This window comes from Onychomys torridus, chromosome 8 (genome assembly GCF_903995425.1).
Source record: "Onychomys torridus chromosome 8, mOncTor1.1, whole genome shotgun sequence".
In the NCBI taxonomy this organism is placed as follows: Eukaryota; Metazoa; Chordata; class Mammalia; order Rodentia; family Cricetidae; genus Onychomys; species Onychomys torridus.
The window spans coordinates 51,028,316-51,054,391 of record NC_050450.1 but is presented as its reverse complement, the minus strand read 5'-3'; the positions used below and the strand labels follow the sequence as shown (position 1 = coordinate 51,054,391).

Genomic DNA, 26,076 nt, shown 5'->3' with positions numbered 1-26,076 from the left:
TCTCCTCTCTCTTCTTCAAGTCCCCTCTTACTCAGGACGGAGAGGGCTTCTCCCAGTGGAAAGGCAGAGGCTGGGTCCAAGGAATCTGGAGCACAGTGGAGATGTCAAACAGGAGGCCACTGGGGATGAGGAAGGGGAGGAAATGGGATGACGTCATCAGAAGGGCTCGTGATAGTAGTAGAGGAAACAATGGTGGAGGAGACAGGGAGTGTAGGTCCAAAGAAGGAAGTGGGGAGGAAGGTAGAGAGCAGAGTGGAAACAGAAATGAACAAATTGGGGAGTAAAACATAACAATAGGATATGGGGATTAGATGGGGAGCATCAAAAGTTGATGATAGTCTGAGTCTGGCATATGCAAATGATGCCTTGGCAGTAAATGCACCCACTGAGGTTGACACTTGGTGAATTGGAAGTGGGCGGGCTAGTTCCACAACTGCAGAGACTTAACCACGTTCCCCGAGAAACCAACTTTTTTGACGAACGCTGCATTTTTTTTTTTTTTCTTACGAAGAACTGAAGCTCAAGTGTGTGGAAACTGGCCCACTACCTTCCATTCTGCTCATATGAGCTTTTAGGATTGCAAATAGTCTCTGGATACAAGACCATGGGAATGAATGCGTGTACAGCCAGGATCCTGATCTAAAAATACAGCTTTCATATTGTGTTTGACGACAAACGATGAGGGCAAACTCACGGCTAAAAGCCATATACTCATGCCTACAGTAAAGAAATTTGAGCTGAAGTGCATGGAGGTGACTGTGCAGGCAAGGGAGAGATCAGTGTCTTGCGCGTGACACTCTCGGGTACTGTGGACTCTAACCACAGAAGATGCACCCTTTTCTATCGCGAGAGGGAGGAATCCCGCTTTGTTGCTGAGCCACGCGTGGGCCCACCTGCCAAGAACTGGGGTCTGGCTGCGCGCAGGAGCTTCTGGGAGTCGTAGTTTCTGGCTTTGCCCCGCAGAATGTCACGCATGCGCGACTCGGAGCTAACCCGAGAAGTTCGTAGCCTTTGTCAGGCCCGGGATGGGAGGTGAGTTGGCTTGATGGGATGCTGCGGTGGTCCAGTGGTCGTTCCGCGCCAGGTGGGACTGGAGTTCGCAGTTCTTGAGCTTCGTCCCCTCCCCGCCCCACGCGCCGGCCGGGATCGCTCTCCGCCGGACCCGGGTGCAGACCGGAGCAGCGGGGCGGAGTTGGGTTCGAGGAGCGGTTGTCTGTACCCTGTACCATCTCTCAGGTGCTTGGTCCCCCAAGGACAGCTCCAGGCGCCAGGGACAGGCTTGTGAGGACCCAGATTCAGGATGCTTTCCCTGGTTTCCAGGTCCCACGTGATCCTAGTGACGCTCTCCGCAGAGCTCAAGAGGGAAGAAGCCCTTCAAGGCTCCCTGGACGACTAAACTGCAAACCAGAGAAGAGCGGCCGGCACCTTAGGGACATTGAAGAGGCAGTGATCGTGGAGATGGATTTGGTTGAAGTGCCCCAGAAAAGAGGTACAGTTGCTCATGGGTTGGTTCTGCCTCATGGAAAAGTTGAGTTCTTCCCTTTGAAGGGAAAACCCACCTTTGCCTTGAGTTAGGTGGTTCTTGGGGAAAGAGGGCGACTTGTCAACACTTTCTTGAGGAGAAATGGGCTCCGAGTAGTTGCAGCATGTGCTGTGAGGGTCAGCCCCCATCCACTTAAGTCCCATCCTGGTTTCCATCGTGGATACAAGAATTCGACTTTAGTTGACAAAAGTATTTTTCCACACCTATTATCCCACTGTATCCACACAGTTATGGTACCGTTTCAACACAGATAACTCAGTATGTGTTGAACAGGCACAGAAGTGTGGGGCTGTCTTCAATACTACTAGACCAGTGTATCTTGAACTGTGACCTGTGCCAGAATTCCCTCCAGGGGTGCTCGTCAGATTTCTAGGTGTCACCTCACGTTCAACCAATCACCATTTGGAGGTGAGATCTAGCAGGCTACATCTTAAGTAAGCTTTAAGAAGATTTTTTTTATAAAACTAAGATTTTAGGTAGATTATGATGGGAACTTACTTATTCTAGTCTGTAGACCAGAGAGTTCTGTTTTCTGGGATGTGTTAAGCTCAGAGAAGCCAAGTTCCTGGGCGTATTCCACAGTACTGGAAAGTACCAGTTTGCTTTGGATTCCCTGCAGTCCTTGTTAACTGGGAGTGCATTGGGGTTGGCGACCGGGGTTTTAGATTGTAATCTGAGTATCGAGCTGCATCTAGACCTTGTCACTACTGTTTTCTTGCCCCTAGCTCTGTCTTCCCAGGATTCTCTTCTTTCCCAAGAGAAGAGTGCCAAAGGAGAAATGGCCGCCCTGAGACTCACAGCCAAGTCCCAGGTGAGTCTCTGTGGGTTAAGATCAAAGTCCATCTTGTGTCTCAGAGCAGGGATGCACTCCCTTTTTGATGTGGGATTTCTTTGTCCACAGAGCCCATCTAGAGACCTGAGTTCTAACTCTAAGAGACTAATGGACTCAGTGGGAAATATTTTCCTCTTACTCATAGTACCTCTCTTCTCCATCTAGCATTTATTCTCTCTCTACAGGCAGGTAAGCCACATTTCTCTTCTTCCCCTCCCTCCATGCTAATTTCTATATTTGGTAATGTGGAAAGCTATTTTAAGGGTAATATAGTATGTTGTTCTTAACGCTTGCATTTTTCTAAGGGAAACAGCACACATGTGACTGTAAGCAGGAACTTGAGAAAACAGTGATTAGAATAATAATGCATACTCAGTTAAAGCTGATCCTGGAAGAAGAAAGCCTCTGAAGGCTTGAAAACTCAGAGTCAGGAGCCAGTCCTCCACGCGGATGAATCTGAGTGTCGGCTCTGGTTCCTCTCACTTTGAAGTATTGGGTCTACAGTGTCCTATTACTACTCTGTGTCCTTCCCACAAAGAGCGAGGATGTCAAGGGAGAATTATTGGCTAGGCAGTGATGGTGGTTGTACTAATTACTGTGTTCATATTGCATTCTGCAACCCAAAGATTCCTCAGGCAGCCTCCGCTAGATATAATGCTTGTGGAAATGATTTCTGGCCCTTTTCCATACTTTCTCAACTGCCCTGTGAGTCTTGCAGACTTTACTAACCCAAGAGACTTAAGATATTCATCTTAAACTGGCTTGTGCAAAAAGAGGTCTTTATTGACCCACTTAATTGGAAGTCCAGGTTTGGCGAGGGAAAGAATTTCAGCAGTAGCATGGAGAGCTAGCTTGTCCGTTTGGATGACCGTTTTCTAAAACTCTACAGGGCCTGCTTTTAAACAGGCTTTTCTTCTAGTGTCCTCGTCAAACAAGGGTAGGCTTGCATCTTCAAGGTTGAAGGTTAACTGTTCCCCTAGTGCTGGGATTACCCCTAGCAGCATGGAGGGCCTTTTCCTACACCATTATTGGTGTTGGCCAAGAGTAGCAGCTTATGGAGTATACGAGTGCACACATATGTAGACACATTCCTCCCCTGACACCCAACAGATCGGTTCTACCCGATCTCCACAGGCTTGAGTGGCCCAGCACAGAGGCACAGACAAATCAGGGTACAGATACCAAAAGAAGGGTGAACAGTTGGTGCATTTCAATATTTTCATACTAGACTGAAGACTGTTAAGTTATATCACCATGGTGGATTGACTCTTTTATGGATTTTTTTTGCCTGTCCTTTTCTAATTTTACTAGATTTTATTTAATGCTAATGTTGGAACTTTTATGTTCAAGTCTGCCTGAGTTGGTTAATTTTTCTAATCTTACTAGATTTATAAAATAGGTATATTAGTTTTAGTTCTTATTGATTTAATAAGCAGCACAGAACATAGAAATATATAGGTATGATAACTTTCTTCCCCAAATCAGCCCCTCACCTCCTTCTACAGAGGTCACTGTCTGGTGTGTATTTTTCTATATTTTGTTGAGTTTAGAGTACTGAATCTGACAACACGTGACACACTGTATTTCTTCCATTTCTCCCCCCCCTCCCCCGGGGTGTTCTGGTTAACCTGTTCTTTAAATAGGGTAGAGCCTTTTTTTTTTTTTTTTTTTTGGAGCTGAGGACTGAACCCAGGGCTTTGCGCTTGCTAGGCAAGTGCTCTACCACTGAGCTAAATCCCCAACCAGGATAGAGCTTTTAACAAGACCATTTCATAAGGAGCTCTGCTCCCTCAGTTAGTGTGTGGTGCTGTTTCTCCTACGGAGTTTTTCCTACCTCGCTTATAACTGTTTTCAACTTTGCTGTTCGGTTTTTTGTTTTGTTTTTCCATTTTTTCCATTAAATTGATGAGCAGTTTATTTCCACTGAGTGCTGATTGAGCTCTGAGTATCCAGATTCTGGGGTCAAGGTCACATTTTATTTCTTATGAAGTCTTTTCTATTTAGTGGCTGCTGGGGGGTGGGGGGCATGGATTGCCTGTTATTTCATTTTTGAAAGATGATTCTTTGATTTCTAAAATCTCAAACTATTTTTGGAAACTTTACTTTGAGAAAAATATAGACATGGGAAAGATTACAAATAACAACACAGTTCTCTTGTCTCCCTTTCATCCAAACTCCAGAAGTTAACATTTTACTTGGCATTAATCTCGTTTCTGGAATTGGGACGTTAATGTTGGCATAATACAGTGACCTTTGGCCTTTCCCAGATTTCCCAGCTGCCTTATTTTTCTGTATATAAAATTTCTGTTTCTGTCTTTTAATGCTCTTTCTGTTGTCCATATTCTTTGATATGATTTGTATGCCCTTTTTGTGTATTTACATATTTTGAAAATACAGGAAAGGTGTTTAAAAGCTAATGAAATTCCAAGAGTGCTGTGTACCCCCAGAGTTTTTAGCCACTTAGCATTGGACTTTGCATTTTGCTTCTTTATTTTTATGTTCCAATATAGTTTTACAATTATCATTAGGTATAGCTTTATTCATATTGGGGAATTTACTAAAATCTGCTTTGTTGACTTTTGCAAATGCTTCATGGATGTTTAAATAGAAGGTACCTTGTGTCCAATTAAGCATTTGTTACATATTTGTTTCAGCAAATTTGAAATAGTGTTCCCATTCTCTATGGCTTTGCTTAAAGGGGCATGTTCAATACCGATATGTAGCCACCCCCCTTATAATGTTACTAAGATGTAACTTTATAACATTTTTATAACCACTTTTGAGTGACATCTGTATCCTTAATTAGTTTATTACATTTTCTAGTTAATGCCCTTTATCTTGAATTAATTGCACATTTAGCTGGATTTGCTGTTCACTGCCAGTTTTTTCATTCTGTGACCTCTCTGTTTGCAACCTCTGCATTATAATTCTTCTGAAGACTATGACGTGTTTTGTGTTTATTAAGGACTTATAGGAGTATGCAGACATCCTTTCTCCCCACCTCAGTGCTTATATCTTATGTACTTTTTTGACAGGAAATGAGAGTCTCTCAGTGGTGCAAGCAGTCTTATTTCTGTTGAGTCTCACAGTGTGCCTGTATAGAGTGAAAGTACATAGACTATTTGGGATCTAAACACTACTAGAAAACTCATCCCTTCTCTTGTTGAGTGTGTCTCGGCCATATGCATTGTTTCCATCAGGAGCAGAATGGAAGGAAGGGGCATTGTTTAATCAGGTTCTCTAGAAGAACAGAACTGACAGAATGAATATATAGAAAGGGATTTATTAGAGTGGCTTACAGGTCCAGCTAGTCCACAGTGGCTGCTTCCTGACAGAAAGTTCAAGAATCCAGTAGTTGTCCAGTCCATGAGGGTAGACATCTCAGCTGGTCTTTGGTAGCTGTCAGGATCCCAAAGAAGTAGGCTCTACTGCCAGTGAAGGACCGCCCCAGCAGCAGGATATAGAACTCACCAGTGAGAATGAGGGCAAGCACGGAAAAAGCAAAAGCTTCCTTGTCCCATGTTCTTATATCAGCCACCATGAGTAAGTGTGGTCCAGATTTAGGGTGGGTCTTCTGACATTTTAAGGTGGGACTTCCTGCATCAAATGATCCAACTAACTAAAAATCCCTCACAGGTGTATGCAGCTGCTTGGGTTTGTAGTTAGTTCTACACGTGGTCAAGTCAACAACCAAGAATACCCATCACAGGTATCACCTGAAAGATGGTGAAAACGTGTGTTTGTGTCTTAGGAGACCGTGACGTTCAAGGATGTGGCCATGGACTTTACACCGGAGGAATGGGGGCAGCTGGATCCTGCACACAGGGACGTGATGCTGGAGAACTACAGGAGCCTGGTCTCACTTTGTAAGAACAGCAGCTTCCCCTGACTCTGAAATCCACTCGTGGAGCTGACATGACTCCGTGAAAATGAAATGCATTAACAAGCCTTCACTTCTCATTCAGAAGTCATAACACGTTTCTTTTGGCGCTGAGGAAAATGTTTTGTTTTGCTGGATGCTGAGAACTGAGTCTGAATCTTGCACAGGCTGAGCATGCATGCTGCCACTGAGCTCTGTCCCACCCCGTTCTGCTCTAGGTACCGGGTGAAATGTTCAGGCTTCTGGTTTATCAAGAATCAAATGACAGCCTAGTGTACACTGGCTTCATGGGGAGGAGCTTAGGGAGGCAAAGGCGTCGTTGGAATTTTGTTTAAAGTCAGCTGGCTTGTCATTGCCATTTTATCTCTTAATTTAGGAGACCTCTGTGTGACCAAGGTGGCAACAGCTCTGGGTTAGGTTTTTCTTCAGTTAGCTCGAGAGCTGAGCAAAGAAAGGAGATGCTTTTATTTTGAAAATTCAACTAATGGGCATATACCCATCAGATAAACAATATAGAGCAAAGAGAGGCAGTGCTTGTGGATCCCATGTGCATCACTCTGTATGTGTGCACTTGTTTATTTGAGGGTGATACAGGCTGTGGTGGCCCATGTCAAAGTGCCATGTAATAAATCCCCAAAGAAATTCTAGTAACTGAAAAAGAAAGGAAAAATATTAGAAGATTAAAAACTAGTTCCACAGTCACAGTTTTGGGGTGCCACTGAAGTCCCATATTCTTCATAGTCTTTTCTGAATTGAAGATTAATCTGCACTGTTGTCCTTTAGCCCCACAGACAGTAAGGAAATGAGACGCTTTCTTTTCCTTTACAACAGACGGGTTTGTCTTTATAAACTCAGTTTAACTTTGCACCAGTTTTAGACTCTTGCAGATATTCTAAGCCCCACTGAGAGGTCCTTCCTCCCTTTCTCCAGATGGCCTTGCCACGTCTTGTCTAGATGAAGGGCATGGAGCTAAATTCCAGTAGAGATCTTTGTGCCCTCCATAAATAGTTGTTTCATTCATGTTCCTCTCTTCCTTTCCTTTTCTTTTTAATAAACAGGGCTTCCCATTTCCAAACCTGAGGACTATAATTTGGAGGCTGGAAAAGAACTACTGAAGCTTGAGGAAAAACCTCCCAAATGCAGTCACTCAGGTAGGTGAACTCGATGGGCGCCTCCATCCAGCAGAAGAGTGGACAGGAAGCACTTTGCAGAGCTTGAGAGAGAGTATTAGAAATGCCTAGGTGCCTTGATTTTCAAAGCAGTTTAAAATTTGCAGCTTTTAAATACATAAATCAAAATACAATAAAATAACCATCACCAAAACTAAAAAAAATGTTTATGTCATTTTCCGCTCCTTCTTTCTTTCCTTATTATTATTTTTTTTTTGCAACAGTAAAAATACATAAAAGCACTACAATGTGTGTGTGAATTTTCACAAGTTGAACCCATTCATGTAACTACTGCCTAGATCAAGAAAACACCAGTCTCCTGAGAAGCACCCCATGCCCGGTGTTCAGTCACCCCTCCCCCATGGGTCACCTTATCTCGGCATGCGACACCATAGTTAGTTCTGATTGGTGTTGGACCTCATTTAAATGGAATCATTTTGAGATTGGCCCCTTCTCTGAGCTTTCGCAGTGAGATGCACCCGTGTTGTGGCATGTTGCTGAGATTAGTTCTTTCTTAGCGCTGTGTGACCTTTCAGTATTCCAGTGTCACGGCTTACCCATTCTCTTGAAGACAGGTATTGGAGAGTGTGCAGTTTGGGTTGTATGGAATACTGCTCCAATGTACATTTTTTCACATGGCTTTTGATGAACACGTATGGGTTGGTTTTGTTTTTGTTTTTGTTTTTTTTTGGGGGGGGATGTAATGTAGATATTGCCAAAGAGGGTTTACAAAAACCTTTCCACTGACATTTCCATTGAGAGAAGTTACAACTTCTAGTTTTTCCACATGCTTATCAATACAATATTATCTGTGTTTATTTTTGCCATTCCTATGGCTACGTGATGTCTTTTGATTTTTAAGAAATAAACATTTTAGAGATCCAGATAAAGTCTTCTCATTCTTTCATTCTCTAGAAGGGACCACTTCGTCTTGAGGTTGCTGTGAACCTTCTTGTATTTGCATGGACAGGGATATGTCCACACATACGCATGTACATAAAATGTGTATCTCATTGTTACAATTGTTCTTCTGTAATCTATGTTTAAGCTCCACCATTTCATTTTGCTATCAGTCTCTATTAGTACGTAATGAATTGTCTATATTTCTTTTGAACAATACGGAGTGTGGAATAAGTGCATTGTGTGAGGAAACTGGACAGTTTGTTTTTAATTTTTGGCCATTAGCAGAGTTGTGTGACTGTCTTTTATTACTCATGTTCCTCTTGAGAGCTGACATCAAAGTAGATGGCTGGAAGAAGACAGATGGGTCTTCAAGTGTCGCATACTAGTTTTATTAGGTTTGTTAAGGTCTTTTCCCATCTTGTCCACCAGTTGACTTAGTGGCTCTTGTCCATCTTATAAAAAAATGCCACTTCCTGTTTTTCGTTTTCATTTCTCTGAGTACTAAATATGAACCGTGTAAGTGTTTGTGATTCTTGCCTGTCCTGGCCTCCTTGATTTGCTGCAGCTATTTGTAAGTTTAGATTCTAATGTATGATAGTGGTCGTGTTAGAAATAAGGAGGAATTGATTCTTCCAGGCTGGGGCATAATGAATAGGCCCCAAATTTAGTATATTAAACTTTTACATTTTAAGGTCAGATTTACTGATTTCTATTTTTTCAATTCTGGGGTTGGAACCCAAAGCCTTATAAAGGGTAGGCAAGCATCTACTCGCAAGTTACATCCCTAGCTCATTTTAGGGGCCAGAGAGATGGCTCAGAAGTTAGTACATAGTGCTCTTGTTGACAACCTGAGCATGATTCTCAGCACCAGGTCAGGCAGCTTATAACTGCCTATGACCCCAGCTCTAGGGAGTCGAAAGCCTCTGGCCACTGGGGCATCTGACTCACACATACATACCCAGATGTGGACACACATACAAAATTAAAGATACATCTTTTAAAAACATTTGGTTTTACTTTCTGTGTATGGGTGTGGGCCTGGTGAGAGTGTTGGATCCCCTAGTACTGGAGTTGTAGAGTGTTGTTATGAGCCTCCCTGTAGGTGTTTTATGTGAATTTTCTTGTCATACCAGTGTCAGAAATATAATCTGAATTTTATTATAAAATATTCAAGTTTTGTTGTGCAGATATTTATTTTGTAAATCATGTGAAGTGGGTATTTTTCATGCTTACAGCCTATATCCAGTATCATTTATTGAGTAATCTTTTAGTGATTTGTAATGCTACCTTTTGGTAAATCCAATTGTAGTCACACTTTCCTTTGGGCCAGCAGCTCAATAATACATGGAGACTTATTAATTATGAAAGCTTGCTCTTAGCTTGGGCTTTTCCCTGTAGTTTAGGCTTTTCCCTAACTAGCTCTTATAATTTAAATTAACATTTTTTCATTAATCTATGTTCTACCGTGTGGCTCGGTTACCTCCCCTCTGTACCATATGTCCGACTTCTTCAATGTCTCTGGCATCTCCATTGTGCCCTGATTCATCCCAGTGTTCCTCTCTCTGCCTGGAAATCCCACTTAGCTTTCCTGCCTAGCTATTGGCCATTCAGCTCCTTATTAAAGCAATTACAATGACACATCTTCACACAGTGTAAACAAATATCCTCCAACACCCACTTCATATATATATATATATATATATATATATATATATATATATATATAAAATTTGAATATTTATAGGCTTATTTGTCTATGTTTCAGGACCATACTATTTTGATTACTGTACTGAATAGTATTTATAAGAACATAGGCTGGGTGATGGTGGTGCACGCCTTTAATCCCAGCACTCAGGAGGCAGAGCCAGGAGGATCTCTGTGAGTTTGAGGCCAGCCTGGGCTACCAAGTGAGTTCCAGGAAAAGGTGCAAAGCTACACAGAGAAACCCTGTCTCAAAAGACAGAAAAAAAAAAAAAAAAAAGAACATAGTATTTTACTACTGGACTACATATCATTAAATGTATATATACTTAGCTGTACATCTTTGTATGTGTTTTCCTAGATATTGTAACAGAAGATATTCTATAAAATGTGGTTTTTACAATCCAGATCTAATGTACTGATTGCCTGCTCCTCCTGACACATTTTTTCATCTTTTCCCCTCCTCTTGTTATATTTCTGACCATCTTTCCCCCATCTGATCCTCCTGGATAGAGTCTATTCATTTTCATATTTATTTCCCTCAATTTTCTTCTTTTTTGCAAACCTTCCAATAAGAGTGTCAGATCTACTAATTTCACAAAGCCATACTTTCATCTTTATTAATTCTTACCTGTTATAGAACTGTGTTTTGTTAAGCACAGAAAACAAAGAAAAATTGCATTTGCAATGTCTTTGCAGACATGGAAACTAGGCCTGAGAGCAAGGATTCAACTTCAGTGCAAGACTTTTCCACAGAAGAAGCACACCAGGTTACAAGAGCAGGAAAACTGACAGAAAATACCGTTTATGACTCCAGCTTGGGGACAGCTCACGACTGTGAGCGTTGGTTAGAGCACGAGCATGGAAATCAGGAAAGGCACTTAAGACAAATGCTCCCTCACATGAACTCCCTCCCTGTGGAAAACGATAGTGAACATGATATATATTGGGAAAATTGCAATCAGAAACCGCTCCTAATGACTGACGAGAGAGTTCCCAAAGGATCCTATGACTTTCATACACTTGGGAAAAGATTGAAGCAGAAATCAAAGTTAATGAAAAAGCAGAGGCTTTATAAAGAGAAAAAGCCTCATAAATGTGATGACTGTGGTGAACTGTTCACTTACCGTTCGGTACTTATCCGACACCAGCGAGTACATACTGGAGAGAAACCCTACACCTGCAATGAATGTGGGAAATCCTTCAGCCACAGAGCCAATTTAACAAAACACCAGAGAACTCATACTAGAATTCTCTTCGAGTGTAGCGAATGCAAGAAAACCTTCATAGAAAGTTCATCCCTTGCTATACATCAGAGAATTCACGTTGGAGAGAGACCTTATGAATGCGGTGAGTGTGGGAAAGGTTTTAACCGAAGTACACACCTTGCACAGCATCAGTTGATTCACACTGGGGTGAAGCCTTATGAATGTAATGAATGTGATAAAGCTTTCATTCATTCGTCAGCACTCATTAAACATCAACGAACTCATACTGGAGAGAAGCCTTATAAATGTCAGGAATGTGGGAAGGCCTTCAGCCACTGCTCTTCCCTTACTAAGCACCAGAGAGTTCATACCGGAGAAAAGCCATACGAGTGTAGTGAATGTGGGAAGACTTTCAGTCAGAGCACACACCTTGTTCAGCACCAGAGAATTCACACAGGAGAAAAGCCCTATGAATGTAATGAATGTGGAAAAGCATTTAGCCGGAGCTCAAATTTTGCTAAACATCAAAGAATTCATATTGGAAAGAAACCCTACAAATGTGGTGAGTGTGGGAAAGCCTTCATTCATTCATCAGCGCTTATTCAACACCAGAGAACTCATACTGGAGAGAAACCTTTTAGATGTAATGACTGTGGGAAGAGCTTTAAATGCAGCTCATCCCTCATCCGACATCAAAGGGTTCACACTGAAGAGCAACCCTGAAAACGTACTGAGTGTTAAGAAATGGAAGTTGGCTTTATCACTGTGTTTAATATTTAAATGTTTAAATAGACGGTACCTAATGTGGCCCTCAAGAGCATTTGTATATGTACATGATTTCACTTGTCTGGTGTATAACTTTGAACAACAGATAATGAAAACCTCTGGCTCTGGATCTCAAAATTTTTTCTTCCCAGTTTTCCAAATATGCATTTTTTTTAAGTCTGGCTATAGATCTCAAAATTTTTATTTCCAAATTTTGAATTACCCTATTTTTTTTAATTCAAGAAATGTTAGGGAGACACTAGTGCTGTGAACATTGTGAAACCTGGTTTCCCCTGCTTAGTAAGAGCAGGGTCTGCTGGAGCCTTTCATTTCATAAGGTCATCTTGTTTTGCAGGTTAGGCTTGAGACTTACACAGCCTTATCCTCAGGAAGACACTGTCGTTACTCTGAACTCAAAGACAGCCACATGCTATCATTTCCTTAGAGAGTAATTTCTGTGTTAGAAAGTAAAGGTTGGGAGGTGCTTAGGGTTCCATTCCCCTACAGAGTGCTGTCTAATTTGACAAATATAACTAAAATCTATTTATCATAGGTTCTAAGCTAGGTTTACATGAACGGCATTGGCCATTGATTCACATGAATCACACTGTTATCCCTTTGTTCTGAAGATTCGTTTTCTTGTTCCCTTGGAGTTACCCTAAAGTACTTAGTGGATCCGAATCTTCCCTTGACTTTGGTTTGCCAGGGTCCTCTCCTCTCTTCTTGGGCACTGATTGAGCCTTTGGTTTTTATAATCAGACCATCAAGGAGAGTTCATTCCACCACATTATTCAGCTTTCTGTGAACTGTGCTCTGTCACTTTCAGAAAACTCCCTAAGTGTATTGCAGTTGGAATATATCTGAAAAGTTGATAGGGGTCAATGTATTCATTTATTTGGGGTCCCAATCAAGAAGAGAGCTGAAGCAACTGTGAGGCATCATGGCATACTTTCCTGGCAAGTATTGGAAAAGCTCATGGGACAGCCCTGAAGTGACGTGCCTGAGGATGAACATCTTTCTATCTCCCATTTATCTGGCTTTCATGGTGTATTCACGTTAGTTTAGTTTCTCGTCTCTAGGGTCCTACCCTTCCAGTTCATTCTCTTGCCTTCCCTCTATCATTCATTTCAGTACACTTTGCATTTTATGACTGAAAGAAGCTAGGGGCTAGTTTGAAGAAGTGATGGTCATGGAAAGCACTGTCTGATGGGTGAATGGAGTATAAATTCAGTAGTGATGGAAATCATGGGAAGTAAAGGGAAAGGACTCTTCAGAAAGACATTTGGGGATGAACAGAAATGACTTATGGAGGTTAAGTTGGGTGGAAAGGCTTAGGGTTTGTCATGGTTAGGCTTTCTATAGCTATGATGAAACACCATGATCAAAAGCAATTTGGGGAGGAAAGGGTTTACTTGGCTGATACTTCCATATGATGGTTCATCATCAAAGGAGGTCAAGACAGGAACTCAAACAGGGCAGGAATCTGGAAGCAGGAGCTGATGCAGAGGCCATGGAGGATGCTACTTACTGGCTTGCTCTCATGGCTTTGCTCAGCCTGCTCTCTTATGGAACCCAGGACCACCAGCCCAGAGATGGCACCACCCATAGTGAACTGGGCCCTCACCCATCAATCACCAATTTAAAATATCCTACAGCTTGATCTTAGGGAGGCGTTTTCTCAGTTGAGGCTCCCTCCTTTCAGATGACTGTCACTCATGTCAAGTTGACATAAAATTAGCCAGTACAGGGTTTGAAGTCAGACTAGAAGAGTGGCTGACTCTGGGAGAAGCGCTCAACTCCTTCATTACCTGAGTCAGTATAGCATCTATAAGAGCAGGGTTTGGCAAACTACGTTTGGGATTCTTGACCAAGTCTAGCCACCACCTATTTCTATGAATCATATTGAAATTCAACTGCACTCGGTGTTTACGTGTTGTCTGGCTGCTTTTGTGTGGAGCATCAGAATGGAATAGTTGCTCAGAGATTATGTCTGCTGTAACCAATTTTATAAACATGAGTGGCTAAGGACAGCAGGTCTGTACCTTATAACCCAAGAGAAAATTCAAACCCAAGCTTGAAATTTTATCCTGGAGACCAAGGCACCAGTGTGTTTGGGACTGGTGAGGGGCTATTTCCTTGTTACAGAAGGTACCTCATCATCATAGGGTGAGGGAAGAACTGTTGTCTCTTCTGATGCTTCTAAACACACCGATCCCCTTAACAAGAGCTCTTCTGGCATGATCCAATCACCTCCCAAAGATCCCACTTAATACCATCATGCTGCTGACAAAATTTTAACGCTTGAATTTTGGAAGGACATATTTGGTCCATAGCAGATCATCTCCTAAATCTCATAATAGTTGCTGTTTAGCTCTTTACAGAAAATGTTTGCTGGCCCTGTGCTGGATCATCCATGTCAAGGAGTCAGGTAGAGGGATAAAAAAACACTAAGAAATCAGATGGAGTAGAAAAGTCGTAATGATGTTGAACTTGCCCTTCACTAGGGAATGAAAACATTCTACTCACCCTCTTAGGCCAGACTGATAAGCAGAACAGAGCAAATGAACACACCAAGTGCAACTGCCCGGGGCCTCAGTAGTCCTATCTAGTTTAAGATTTTGGGATACTGAGAACAGTAAAATGGGCAAGTAAAAGGTGAGAAATGACACATTTAAGTATTCCTAGCCTTAGGATGTTACTCTATATCTCTAAGAGAATTTTTCAGTTATTAAGACCTTTTCAGTATCCTCAAAGCTTAGATGGAACAATTCAATTGATAGCCAAAATCTGACTAGTGAATTAAGACTAATGTGAGCTTTTCAAAGTTGAGTCTGATTTCTCCTATTCCCTCCGAGCAAATATGTGCTCTCAAAAAAATATATATATACATAAATGACAATACTTAAAAAGGACCTGGTACACATTAGGTAACTACCTAGACAACCCCACCACCTATCTCCTCCCACTTGCTCATGTGTGCTCTCAAGCATGTTCATTCTCTGTTTACATAAACAGTATTTATTATATGTATGTGAACACACACTTTAATGGAACGACTCTGTATCAGAATGAATTGCTTGGGTACGTCTCATCCCTCTTGGTTTACTGACTTAGAGGCGGCAGTGCTGTTGTCTGGCCCATCTTACAGGGATGCTTCAGTGTCTCTGGCTTCGCTTCTGTCCATTGCTTCCATTCTCAGTCCCCTTGAGATGTTACAGAAACTGCCGTTTTCCCTTCTGAATATCAGGAAGCAGGATCCATCTTAGGGTTCCAGAGGCTCGAGTTTGCAGTGGAGATCACACCAAGGGATGTCCTTTAAGTTAGTCCTTGGGAACTCTGGTCCTTTGTATTTCAGTGTCTGCCCCTTTTGTATCCTACATTCAACCTAACTACATATTTATATTCGGATATGAATCCTGGAAGTTTTAATTATTTCATTTTGAATGTCTTGATACTTATAAACTGAATTTGACTGCTCTAAGGGTCTGTCAATAAACATGTTGTTTGTACATGTATTGTCAGAAGCTTGTATATCTTATTTTTCAGTTATACCTTGAGTGTGTTTTAAAATGTGAAGAAAGGCCAAACATAAACATTTCCATATCCTTCAAGAAAGCAGTTACATCAGTAATTGTTTATTTGAACTTCACAATTTCTGGAGGCATCCTTGAGGATCCCCCTCAGCAAGCCATGTCTGTGAGAAGATAATGGAGTAAAGGAAAGGAGTTTGTACTAGATAGTACTTGATTCCTCAGACCAGATACAGCACCACTCACTTAGCATGGGTGGCAGGCAAAGGAGAGAGTAGTTTTCTGGAAACTATAGCTAAAGTAGCCATTATATGAAAAACGACTTAGGGTATCAAAACAATTGATGGGTCAGTCTGTAAAATACCACACACACATGAGGACCTGAAGTCAGTCCCCAGCACTCACCTACATAAAATGTCAAGTGTGACAGTTATACACCTGTAACCCCAGTGCTGGGGAGACAGAGATGGATAGGTTTGTTGGCTAGCCAGTCTACCCAAATCAGTGAACTCCAGATGAAGTGAGAAAGCCTATCTCAAAAAATAAGGTGGAGAATGATTGGGGAAGACACTTGATGTTGCTCTCTGGCTACCAGTACACATAGGTATGTGCCCACATGTGTGTAAACACACACATGGGTTGAGGTTTTAATTACATCTAATTTGAGGACGTCAATGTCACCAATTCAGAATATAAAACTTATTGCATAAAAATACCAGCCGTAACTGGAGGACCAAGAAGGCTGAGTCTGATGAAGCAAGACTTCGCTGATACACTCCTCCTAGACAAAGGGGTGGAGAAAGCAGCCCTTATTGAAGAAAACCAAAGGGTTGACTGAAATACCCAACATTTTCCAGCACTAACTTTGCTATTCTTTTTCAATTAAACCTTAATTGGAGAAAGTGTGTATGCTTACTCAACATTGCATAAAAAACTGTACAAATCTGGCAGGTAACTAGTTTGGTTATCAAGTCTTTTATAGTAGTTAATTTCTCATATATATTTTCACTTTAAAAAAAAAAAAAAACAGAAAATCTCGCAGTGGGAGCTCCATGTCCATGTTTTCTCTTTTTCTCTCCTGTCTTGGACTCTATTGCTATGATAAAACATCATGACCAGGGCTGGAGAGATGGCTCAGAGGTTAAGAGCACCGACTGCTCTTCCAGAGGTCCTGAGTTCAGTTCCCAGCAACCACATGGTGGCTCACAACCATCTGTAATGAGATCTGGTGCCCTCTTCTGACCTGTAGTCATACATGCTGTATACATAATAAATAAATAAATCTTAAAAAAAAATCATGACCAAAAGTAACATGGAGAGGAAAGGTTTTATTTCAGCTTGTGTGTTCTAATCATAGTCCACCATGAAGAGATGTTAGAGCAGGAACTCAAGGCAGGAACCTGGAGGCAGGAACTGATGCAGAGGCTATGGAGTAGTACTGCTTACTAGCTTGCTCCCCATGCTTTGCTCAGCCTGCTTTCTTATATTGTTTAGAACCACCCACTTGGGTGTGGCACCACTCCCTATGGGATGGACCCATTAATCATTAATCAAGAAAATGCCCTCCAGGCCAATCTGGTGGAGGTATTTTCTCAGTTGAGGTACCCTCTTATCAATGACATCAGCCTGCATCAAATTGACATTAAAACCTTCTTTATTCAACTGGATTCAACTGGTTTATTTGGTGCCCAGAGCCACATGAGCTATCCCTTACCATAAGTTTTATTGGCAAGATTGGGGAGGGTCGGGTTGGGGATTTAGCTCAGTGTTAGAGCACTCGCCCAGCAAGCACAAGGCCCTGGGTTCGATCCTCAGCTCAAAAAAAAAAAAAAAAAAAAAGATTGGAGAGGGTCTATTCCCCTGTGGTAACACATATAACATTGTTTTTATGAGCTTCGGTATAATTTGTTAATGTATCTTTTTGGGTTTTGTTTGTTTGTTTGTTTTTTGTTTTTTGTTTTGTTTTGTTTTTTTTTTTGAGCTAAGGATCGAACCCAGGGCCTTGTGCTTGCTAAGCAAGAGCTCTACCACTAAGCTAAATCCCCAACCCACTTCTGTATAATTTGATTGCTGCTGTCGAGTAATTAGATTTCTTCACCATATAATTGTCTCTATTATGAGATCATCTGTCTTAACATTATGCTGACTGATCTCCATCCACTTAGGACTCAGCCTTTTGGTGCAGGCAAGGGATCTCATAGTTTCCCCTGCTGCCCCTTGCAGCTTTTCCTTCTAGTCAATCTCCATTCCTGTGTGATTCCCACTGACCTACAGACCACACTCTGCCAGGGACACACAATTGGCGGGGACCCAGGTAGGTGACCTTTATCCTCCTTCCTGTTCTCTGTTCTTGTCTCTCTGGATTTACCCTTATCCCTGCCTTCAGCCTGCTTGTGCTCCTCCTCCTAGCTCCATCCCCTTGGGACTTGGCCTCTCGATGTAGACCCAGGTTCTCCCTAGCTCTTCCCTGCCACCCCTTTCAGGCTTTCCTTTTAGCCCATTTCCATTTTTTTGTGATTCCCAAGTAATGTACAGAACAGCTCTCTACCAGAGTACCCACAGCCAGCACACTTGGCTCGGACCCAGAGTGGACAACAGAAGCCTAATAACAGAACACCCACCTAAGAAAGAGAAGTCCAGATGTCTGCAACAAGAAATACTTCAGACATAACTCCATGTGCCTCCTAGATCTGCACTAAAACATAGTCATGAACAACTAATACAATATGCCACCTCCAGAGGTCAGCAATCTACTGTAATCAATCCTGAAGAAAGCAGTTTAGCTGAGCAGTAGACAAGGACTTCAAAATACCAATTATGAATATGTTCAATGACCTCAAAGAGGGTATAAATAAATGCCTAAATGAAGAACCTGAAAACATGAATAGTTGAATAAAATAAAACAATTCAAGACATGAAAATAGAATTCAATGAAGAAATAGAATCTTTAAAGAAAACACAAACTGAAATAAAACTGGAAATGAAAAATCCAAAATGTTGAACAAAAACAACAGAAGTAAGCCTCACCAGCAGATTAAAAGACATGGAAGAGAGAATTTCAGGTCTTGAAGACAAAGTAAAAAAAAAAAAAAAAAAAAAAAAAAAAAAAAAAAACGGATAAATAAAATGTTTAGATCTAGAAGAAAAGTCCAAGCTCAAAATATCCAGGAAATCTGGGGCACTGTGAAAAAAGCAAACCTGAAAAAATTAGTATCTTTAGAGAAAGAAGAAGCCCAGGCCAAAAGCATGGAAAATATTTTTAACATAATCATAGAAGAAAATTTCTCCAATCCCAACAAAGAGATGCTTACCAAAGTATAAGAGGCATACAGAACACCAAATAGACAGGACCAAAAAGAAACTCCTACAAAATATCAAATACTAAATATATGGAGCTTCAAGGGGACAAGAACAAGTCACATATAAATTCAGGCCCATTAGTATAACATGACTTTTCAGTGGAGACTCTGAAACCAGGGGGGCCTAGATGAATATTCTACAAGCTCTGAAAGACCACAGATGCCAACTCAGACTAACATACCTACCAAAACTATCAATAACAACTTATGGAGAAAGAAAAACATTTCATAGCCCTTGGTGGTGGTGCAATGCTTTAATCCCAGCACTTGGGAGGCAGAGGCAGGTGGATCTCCTAAGTTCAAGACCAGCCTAGTCTACAGAGCAAGTTCCAGAACAGTGAGGGCTATTAAACAGAGAAACACTGTCTCAGGGAAAAAAAAGAAAAGAAAAAAAAAATCACAATAAAAACAAATTTAACCAATTTCTATCCACCAGTCCAGCTTTACAGAAAGCACTAGAAGGAAGACTTCAGTCTGAAGAGGTTAATTATGCCCAAGAAGAAACAAGGAATAAATAATCCAAGAACTGTTAATCAAAAGGGGGGACTTAAACAGCAAAATTACAAGAACAGACACTGCTCATTAATAACTGAATAGTAATGGTCTCAACTGCACAATAAAAAGTCACAGACTAATAGACTGGATTAGAAAACATGATCAGTCTTTATTCAAAAGTCACACCTCACAATCAAGAACAAATATCACCTAATGCAGTGGTTCTCAACCAGTGGGTATGATCCCTTTTGGGGGGTCGAATATCAGATATCCTGCATATCAGATATTTACATTATGATTCATAACAAATAACAGTTATAAAGTAGCAACAAAATAATTTTATGGTTGAGGGTCACCACAGCCTGAAGAACTGCATTAAATGGTTGCAGCATTAGGAAGGTTGAGAACCACTGCCTTAGGGTAAATAAATGGATGGAAAAAGGTATCCCCAGCAAATGGAACCAATAAGCAAGCAATAGGCATAGCTCTTTTAATATCTGACAAAAATAGGCTTCAAACTAAAACTAATCAGAAGAGATAGGAGACTACATGCTCATTAAAGGGGAAATCTGCCAAGAGGATACTACAACTCTAAACATTCATGCACCAAACACAAGGGCACCCACACTCATGAAAGAAATTGCTATAGGTAGAATAACTTATAGATGCTAACATGGTGATACTGGATGACTTCAATAATGCCAATAGACAAGTCATCCAGACAAAAAGCTGAAGAAAGAACCACTGCAGTTAAATTACATCATAAATCGAAGTGGCCTAATAGAATCTGTAGAACATTCCACAAAACACTAAAGAATATACTTTCTTCTGAGCAGCTTGTGGGACTTTCTCTAAAACTAACCACAAATTAGGACACAAAGCAAGTCTTTTTTTTTTTTTTTTTTTTGAGCTGAGGATCGAACCCAGGGCCTTGTACTTGCTAGGCAAGCATTCTACCACTGAGCTAAATCCCCAACCCACAAAGCAAGTCTTAACAGATACAAGAAAATTTAAAAAACAAAACAAAACTTTCATCACATCCGGCCATGACAGATTAGAAATTGTTAGCAAAAATAGAAATGGCAGACAGCATAAGAGAAGCAGAACAACCCACTACTGAATGAAACTGAACCAAGACAGAAATGAAGAAGAAAATTCAAAACGTTTTAGAATTAAATGAAAATGAAAACCCACCATACCCAAATCTAAGAGACAGAATGAAGGCAGTCCTCAAACAGATTCCTAACACTGAGTGCCTACAGCAAAAAAAACTGGAGAAATCTCATTAAATAACAACACACTTGAAAGATCTAAAACAGGAAGAAATAATAACTAAAAAAGTAGGCAGAAATTATCAAATTCAGGGCTGAAATCAATGAAATAGAAAACAACAAAACCAATACAAGAATCAACAAAATGAAGACTTGGTTCTTTAAGAACATCAACAAGATTGACAAACCTTTAGAGGAATTAAGCAAATGACAGAGAAGACCCAAATTAATAAAGTTAGAGATGAGAAGGAAGCCATTACAACAGACTCCAAGGGAATTCCAAGAATCATGAGGACATATTTGATTTGAAAGATCTGTATTCCACCAAACTGGGAAAACCTAAAAGTAGTGGATGAATATATATATATGACTTACCAAAGTAAAGGCCGAAGACCAGATGGCCATGCTTAGTTTGACTAAACCTTCAAAGGAAACTAATACCAAAACTTAAATTATTCTGCAAAATAGAAACTGAAGGAACATTTCATAATTATTTTTATAAAACTATTAACCCTCATACCAAAACCATACAGAGACCTAACAAAAAGAGAAAATTTTAGAACAATACCCCTTATGAACACAGATGCAAGAATTCTCAATAAAAAATTGCAAACCACATCTAAAACATGTCAAAAAGATTCTCTGCTAGGATTAAGTCAGCTTCATCCCAGAGATGCAAGCTGGTTCAACATCCATAAATCAACCTTATCCACCATATAAACAGACTAAAATACAAAATCACATGATAATCTCTTTAGATGTAGAAAAGACCTTGACAAAATCCAACAACCCTTCATGATTAAAAGTCCTTGGAGAGATTGGGAATAAAGGGGTATACTTCAACATAATAAAGGCAATTTACAGCAAGCCCACAGCCAGCATCATCCTCTACAGAAATTAAAAACATTTTCTCTAAAATCAGGAACAAGACAAGGATGTCTACTCTCTCCATACCTCTTGAAAATTATACTTGAAATCTTAAATGGGGCAAAGAGACAACTGAAAAAGAATAAGGTATTATAAATAGTAAAGGGATAAGTCAAAGTATCTGTATTTGCAGATGATATGATTTTATACATTAAAGCTTCTGCCATGAGTCTCAGAAGAGACTGAACTTCTAAATAGTGTGGAGACTGTGGTAGACTATGGATGGGGACTTTTGAAGTTGAACTAAATGCAGTTCTGCATTATGATATGACTACAAGCCTATAGGAACCAGGGAGTGGAATGTAGTACTTTAAATTAAAATGGCTCCCATAGGCTCATAGTGAGTGGCACTCTTAGGAGGTGTGGTTTTGTTAGAGGAAGTGTGACCTTGTTGGAGGACGTGTGTCACTGGGGATGGGCTTTTAGGCTTCAGCTGCTCAAGCCAGACCCAGTGTCATTCTCTCTTCCTGCAGCCTGAAAATCCAGATACAGAACTTTTACCTCCTTTTCCAGAAGTCTGACTATACGCCACCATGCTTCCTGATGATGATGATGATAATGAACTAAACCTCTGAACCTGTAAGCCTGCCAGAGTTAAATGCTTCCCTTTACAAGAGTTGCCATGGGCATGGTGTCTCTTCATTACAATAGAAACTCTAACTAAGACATTAAGTTTGCTTGAGCTTTACTGGCCACTAAACTATTTACTGCCTCACTCTGCTCAGGCCTAAGTGCATATCAAATCCTGGAGCAATGGAAGGTAGAGTCTATCCTTCATGTAACTTGCACAGGTGGTAAAGACAGCAAATTAAACTGCAACCCAAAAACAGAGCCCAGCATGGGTGAATTCATCCAGTTTCCTCTTTCCATCTACTTCAAATGAGCTGTTTTCCAAAGATCAAACAATGACACACTAACAGGAGGCCCAACCCTAAGAAATCTATTCACATCAACCAAATGTCTGTGAGTATCACATGGAATTATCTATGTGAAAGATCATTCCAAGATAAATATTCAAGAACCTGCTTGAGAAAGGAAATTTGTAAGCCAATTAATGACATCAAAGATGGGGCTGGGTGTATGTCTCAGTGGTAGAGTGACTTGCTTAGTATGCCCTAAACCCTCAGCACTGCACAAACACATATGCATGCACATACATGCAACACACAGCGTCAAAATGTAAGGCAGTCCTCACATCATGGGAGAATTGGTAGAATAAAGAAACCTTAAAAATGCAATGTACATGGAAAGGGTCACCATTTTTAATATCAGAGAAATCATACTAAAGAGAAAAAATGTGAAAGCTATGAATAGGAGAAGCTTTTTAGTCAACCCGAATGCCTTACCCAACATTTAAAAATACACGGCAAAGAAAAAACTGTAAATACGATGAAAATTAAAAAAAAAAAAAAAAAAAAAAAGAAGCAACTTCACTGTTTTCTGAGCTCTTCCTTTTTCTTCAGGGAATTTGTGCCAAAGAGAATTATGCATAGATTATCTGTGGATATGGCCATCTTAACCAACCTCTGAAATCCCATAACCTTTGTATGTCACACATGTTGAAAATGACTAAGTCAGACATCAGAACTTACCAAACATCAATAAATTCACACAGGAAAGAGACCCACAATAGCAGTGATCGCAGGGAATTCCATAACTTCCTGTACAAATGAGAAGCCATACTAAAGAGAGCCACATTAATGCAATGAATGTGCTGGAAGGGCATGGGAATCTGAGATGTAGAGATTGCCAAAGATCACAATCACCTTCCCTCACTGTAGCCTAGAGGAGCAAGCAATCTAACTTCAGGACAGGACCGGACTGTAGAAAGAGTTTGGCAGGAGCTTCCCTTAGCCCACCTGAGTCCACCAGCAAAGAACAACTCAGCAGCCTACGGACACAGCTCTAGAGAAAGGGTAAGGGACCCTAAAATTGAGAAATCGGTCCTACTCGGCATCCTCTCACTCCTGATATTGCCCGTGGAACAAAAGATCTACCAGAACCCTGGCAAGATGGCAGCCGAATGGTGAAATGTGGCGGCAGACATGTGGTAAGAGTCAGGCTAAGAGATTCTCAATGTCTGTCCCTCTGGCCTTAGCAGGAAGGTGCCATCTGGGTCAATGGAAGTCTGTGATAGAGGCTTATATAGTATCCTGATGCACAGAACTAAGGAAAATATGGTGTGAGCTCTCCCTCAATGATGAAGCCTTGACTAAAAACAGAATGTCTTCTATTTCATTTGGGTACACACACATACACATGTTTTCAAGGCAGTATCTCACTATGCAACTTCAGCCGGGCTGGCCTTGAACTCCTAGAGACCCACCTGCCTCTCACTCCCGAGTACTAGGATGTGGTCTAAGGCATGCACCACAACACCTGTCCTTAAAAGCTTTTTAATTTTAATTTTTATTTTCCATTTTGTACATACCTTTTTAAATTTTTCCTTCTTTTCTTAGTATGTCTGCTTTTGTACTTTAATGTTTAACTTGTGTCTTGCTAGAAACGGCTCTATCTGTCCTCTCCAAGGCTAACACACAATATCCTTGCCATTCCGTTTCTCTAAACCCATGTAAGTCCTTTCCTCTCCTTCTCACTCTGCCCCCTTTCGCTCCCTCCTGCATTCACCTTTCACATCAGTTCTTAAATACTGACACCCCTGGCTCAGAGAAGAAGAAAGAACAAACTATAAACTATATCTTTGGCAGCTAGGACCCTAGTTTTCCTGTCTCCAAACCTTATGAGGGACACAGTAAAAAGGCATAGTGTTTCCTCCTGCAGCTAACATTGGGACTCCTGTCAAAACCATAGTTACTACAGCTTTCCTGACAAACATAAATCCAAGTGAACCCACCAGAACGACTCACACAAAATCAAACAACAGGAAGCTGGGGAACTACAACCTGGAATATGCATACCCTCCAACAGTTGTGCAAAACACAACGAAGAAACAAAAACCATGAGACTCAGCAGACTCTCTGGGAGATGAAGGAACTTTTAGGATGTGGAGGTAGGCTTTGAGAGTTTTAGCCTTGCTCCACTTCCTCTTCACTCTCTTGGCTTTCTGTGTGATGCAAAAATGTAATCAGTCAGCTTCCTGCTCTAACTGCCTTCTACCATACCTTCCTCTCCATTACAGAATGTAAGCCAAAATAAACTCCTCCACAGGTTGTTTATGGTTGTGGTGTTTTATCACAGCAACTCCTGCTATGCTAGTCTCTCGGCCAAGAACTCCCACTGGGGTCGTCACCTCTGATACTGGATTTTACCCATCCATTGTTGTGAGTCTTAGAAGTGCCCCTTTGTACTCATGCAGGGTGCTGTCATCTAAACTTTTAACTGCTATCTGTAGCAGGAATCTTAAATGGTCTTATTAATAAGACAAACTCAGGGCCAGTACTGGGGTGAACGCTGGAAGATCAGAGAAGCAGAACAAGCCACAGCTACCTCACCTCGCCAGTTCCTCAGCTGATCCTGTTTCCTCAGACTGGTAGCCTCTGAGTCCTCATCCAAATGAATCTCAGCTGAACTGTTGCTCAAAAGCCTAAAAGCTTAACCAGGCTAGTGCCTGGTTTTCTCGCCTTATATACCTTTCTGCTTTCTGCCCTCACTTTCTGGGATTAAAGGCGTGTGTCACCATGCCTGGCTGTTTCCAATGTGGCCCTGAACTCACAGAGATACAGATGGATTTCTGCCTCTGGAATGCCAGGATTAAAGGTGTGAATGCCACCATTTTCTGGCCTCTGTATCTAGTGGCTGTTCTGTTCTCTGACCTCAGATACATTTATCACGGTGCACAATATTTTGGGGAACACAATACCACCACAGTTGTCTTTACTCCTCTCCCCCCCCCCCCCCCCCCCCCCGCCGCCAATGTTTTTCCATTTCTAAGAGGCTCAAGGGTTAGCTTTATGTAAAGAAACCTATTTATAAAGAGTTGGCAGAACCTCTGCAGGCTCACCTAATCCACATCAGTGTCAGTTGATCTTAGCTGCAGAGATACTAAAAAAAGAAACATTAGCAAGAGCCAGTACAGTATGTGTAAGCATTACAGCTCCCATGGAAAGGTATCCTGGCAGCCAGGAGCCAAGGAATACCACAAAGTCACACTGCATAACAAACCTAACTCAAGAGATTTATTGGGAGGGGAAAACCAGAAGGGTGGCAGCTGCCTTTGCTTGGGCAATAAACGACAGCCAACTGACAGGACACAGGGCTTAGAAAGAGTTTCTTGGGAAGGAGATAGAACTTTTCAAAGTAGAGCTTTCCAGAGTGGAGATTGGTGGGATTTCATACCCGTAGATGGGGCTTTTCACTCTGTAGGATGGGGGCAGGGTCCAGCAGTTAGGGCAGTTAGAGTATTCTGTGGGAGGAATCTGGCAGTTAGGGGTCCTCGGGGGAGGGTGGCCACTCATGTGGCACAAGGGACTTACAGTATAGAAATATCCCATCACTTTTATCAGCTGTTCTGTCAAAAGAACAGTGTCTGGTAC

The 26,076-nt window shown here is 41.2% G+C and overlaps 1 protein-coding gene and 1 non-coding gene across 4 annotated transcripts; both read left to right on the top strand.

The window, feature by feature from the left end:
- The first annotated feature begins 939 nt into the window (after positions 1-939).
- Znf286a (zinc finger protein 286A) lies at positions 940-24,721 on the top strand. 3 transcript variants are annotated; one of them, XM_036196649.1, is made up of 7 exons: positions 940-1,032; positions 1,321-1,489; positions 2,269-2,354; positions 6,127-6,241; positions 7,314-7,406; positions 17,755-17,845; positions 24,365-24,721. In XM_036196649.1, exons 2-6 carry the CDS (start codon positions 1,459-1,461, stop codon positions 17,796-17,798), a joined length of 369 nt encoding a protein of 122 aa, XP_036052542.1. In that variant the 5' UTR covers positions 940-1,032; positions 1,321-1,458; the 3' UTR covers positions 17,799-17,845; positions 24,365-24,721. The 3 variants fall into 3 exon arrangements, with proteins under 3 accessions (XP_036052542.1, XP_036052540.1, XP_036052541.1); XM_036196647.1 differs by lacking the exons at positions 17,755-17,845; positions 24,365-24,721 and adding an exon at positions 10,728-12,121; XM_036196648.1 differs by lacking the exons at positions 940-1,032; positions 1,321-1,489; positions 17,755-17,845; positions 24,365-24,721 and adding exons at positions 2,445-2,564; positions 10,728-12,121 and having other exon boundaries at positions 2,289-2,354.
- LOC118590525 lies at positions 16,256-16,383 on the top strand. The gene has a single exon (XR_004945815.1).
- Positions 24,722-26,076: the final 1,355 nt, after the last annotated feature.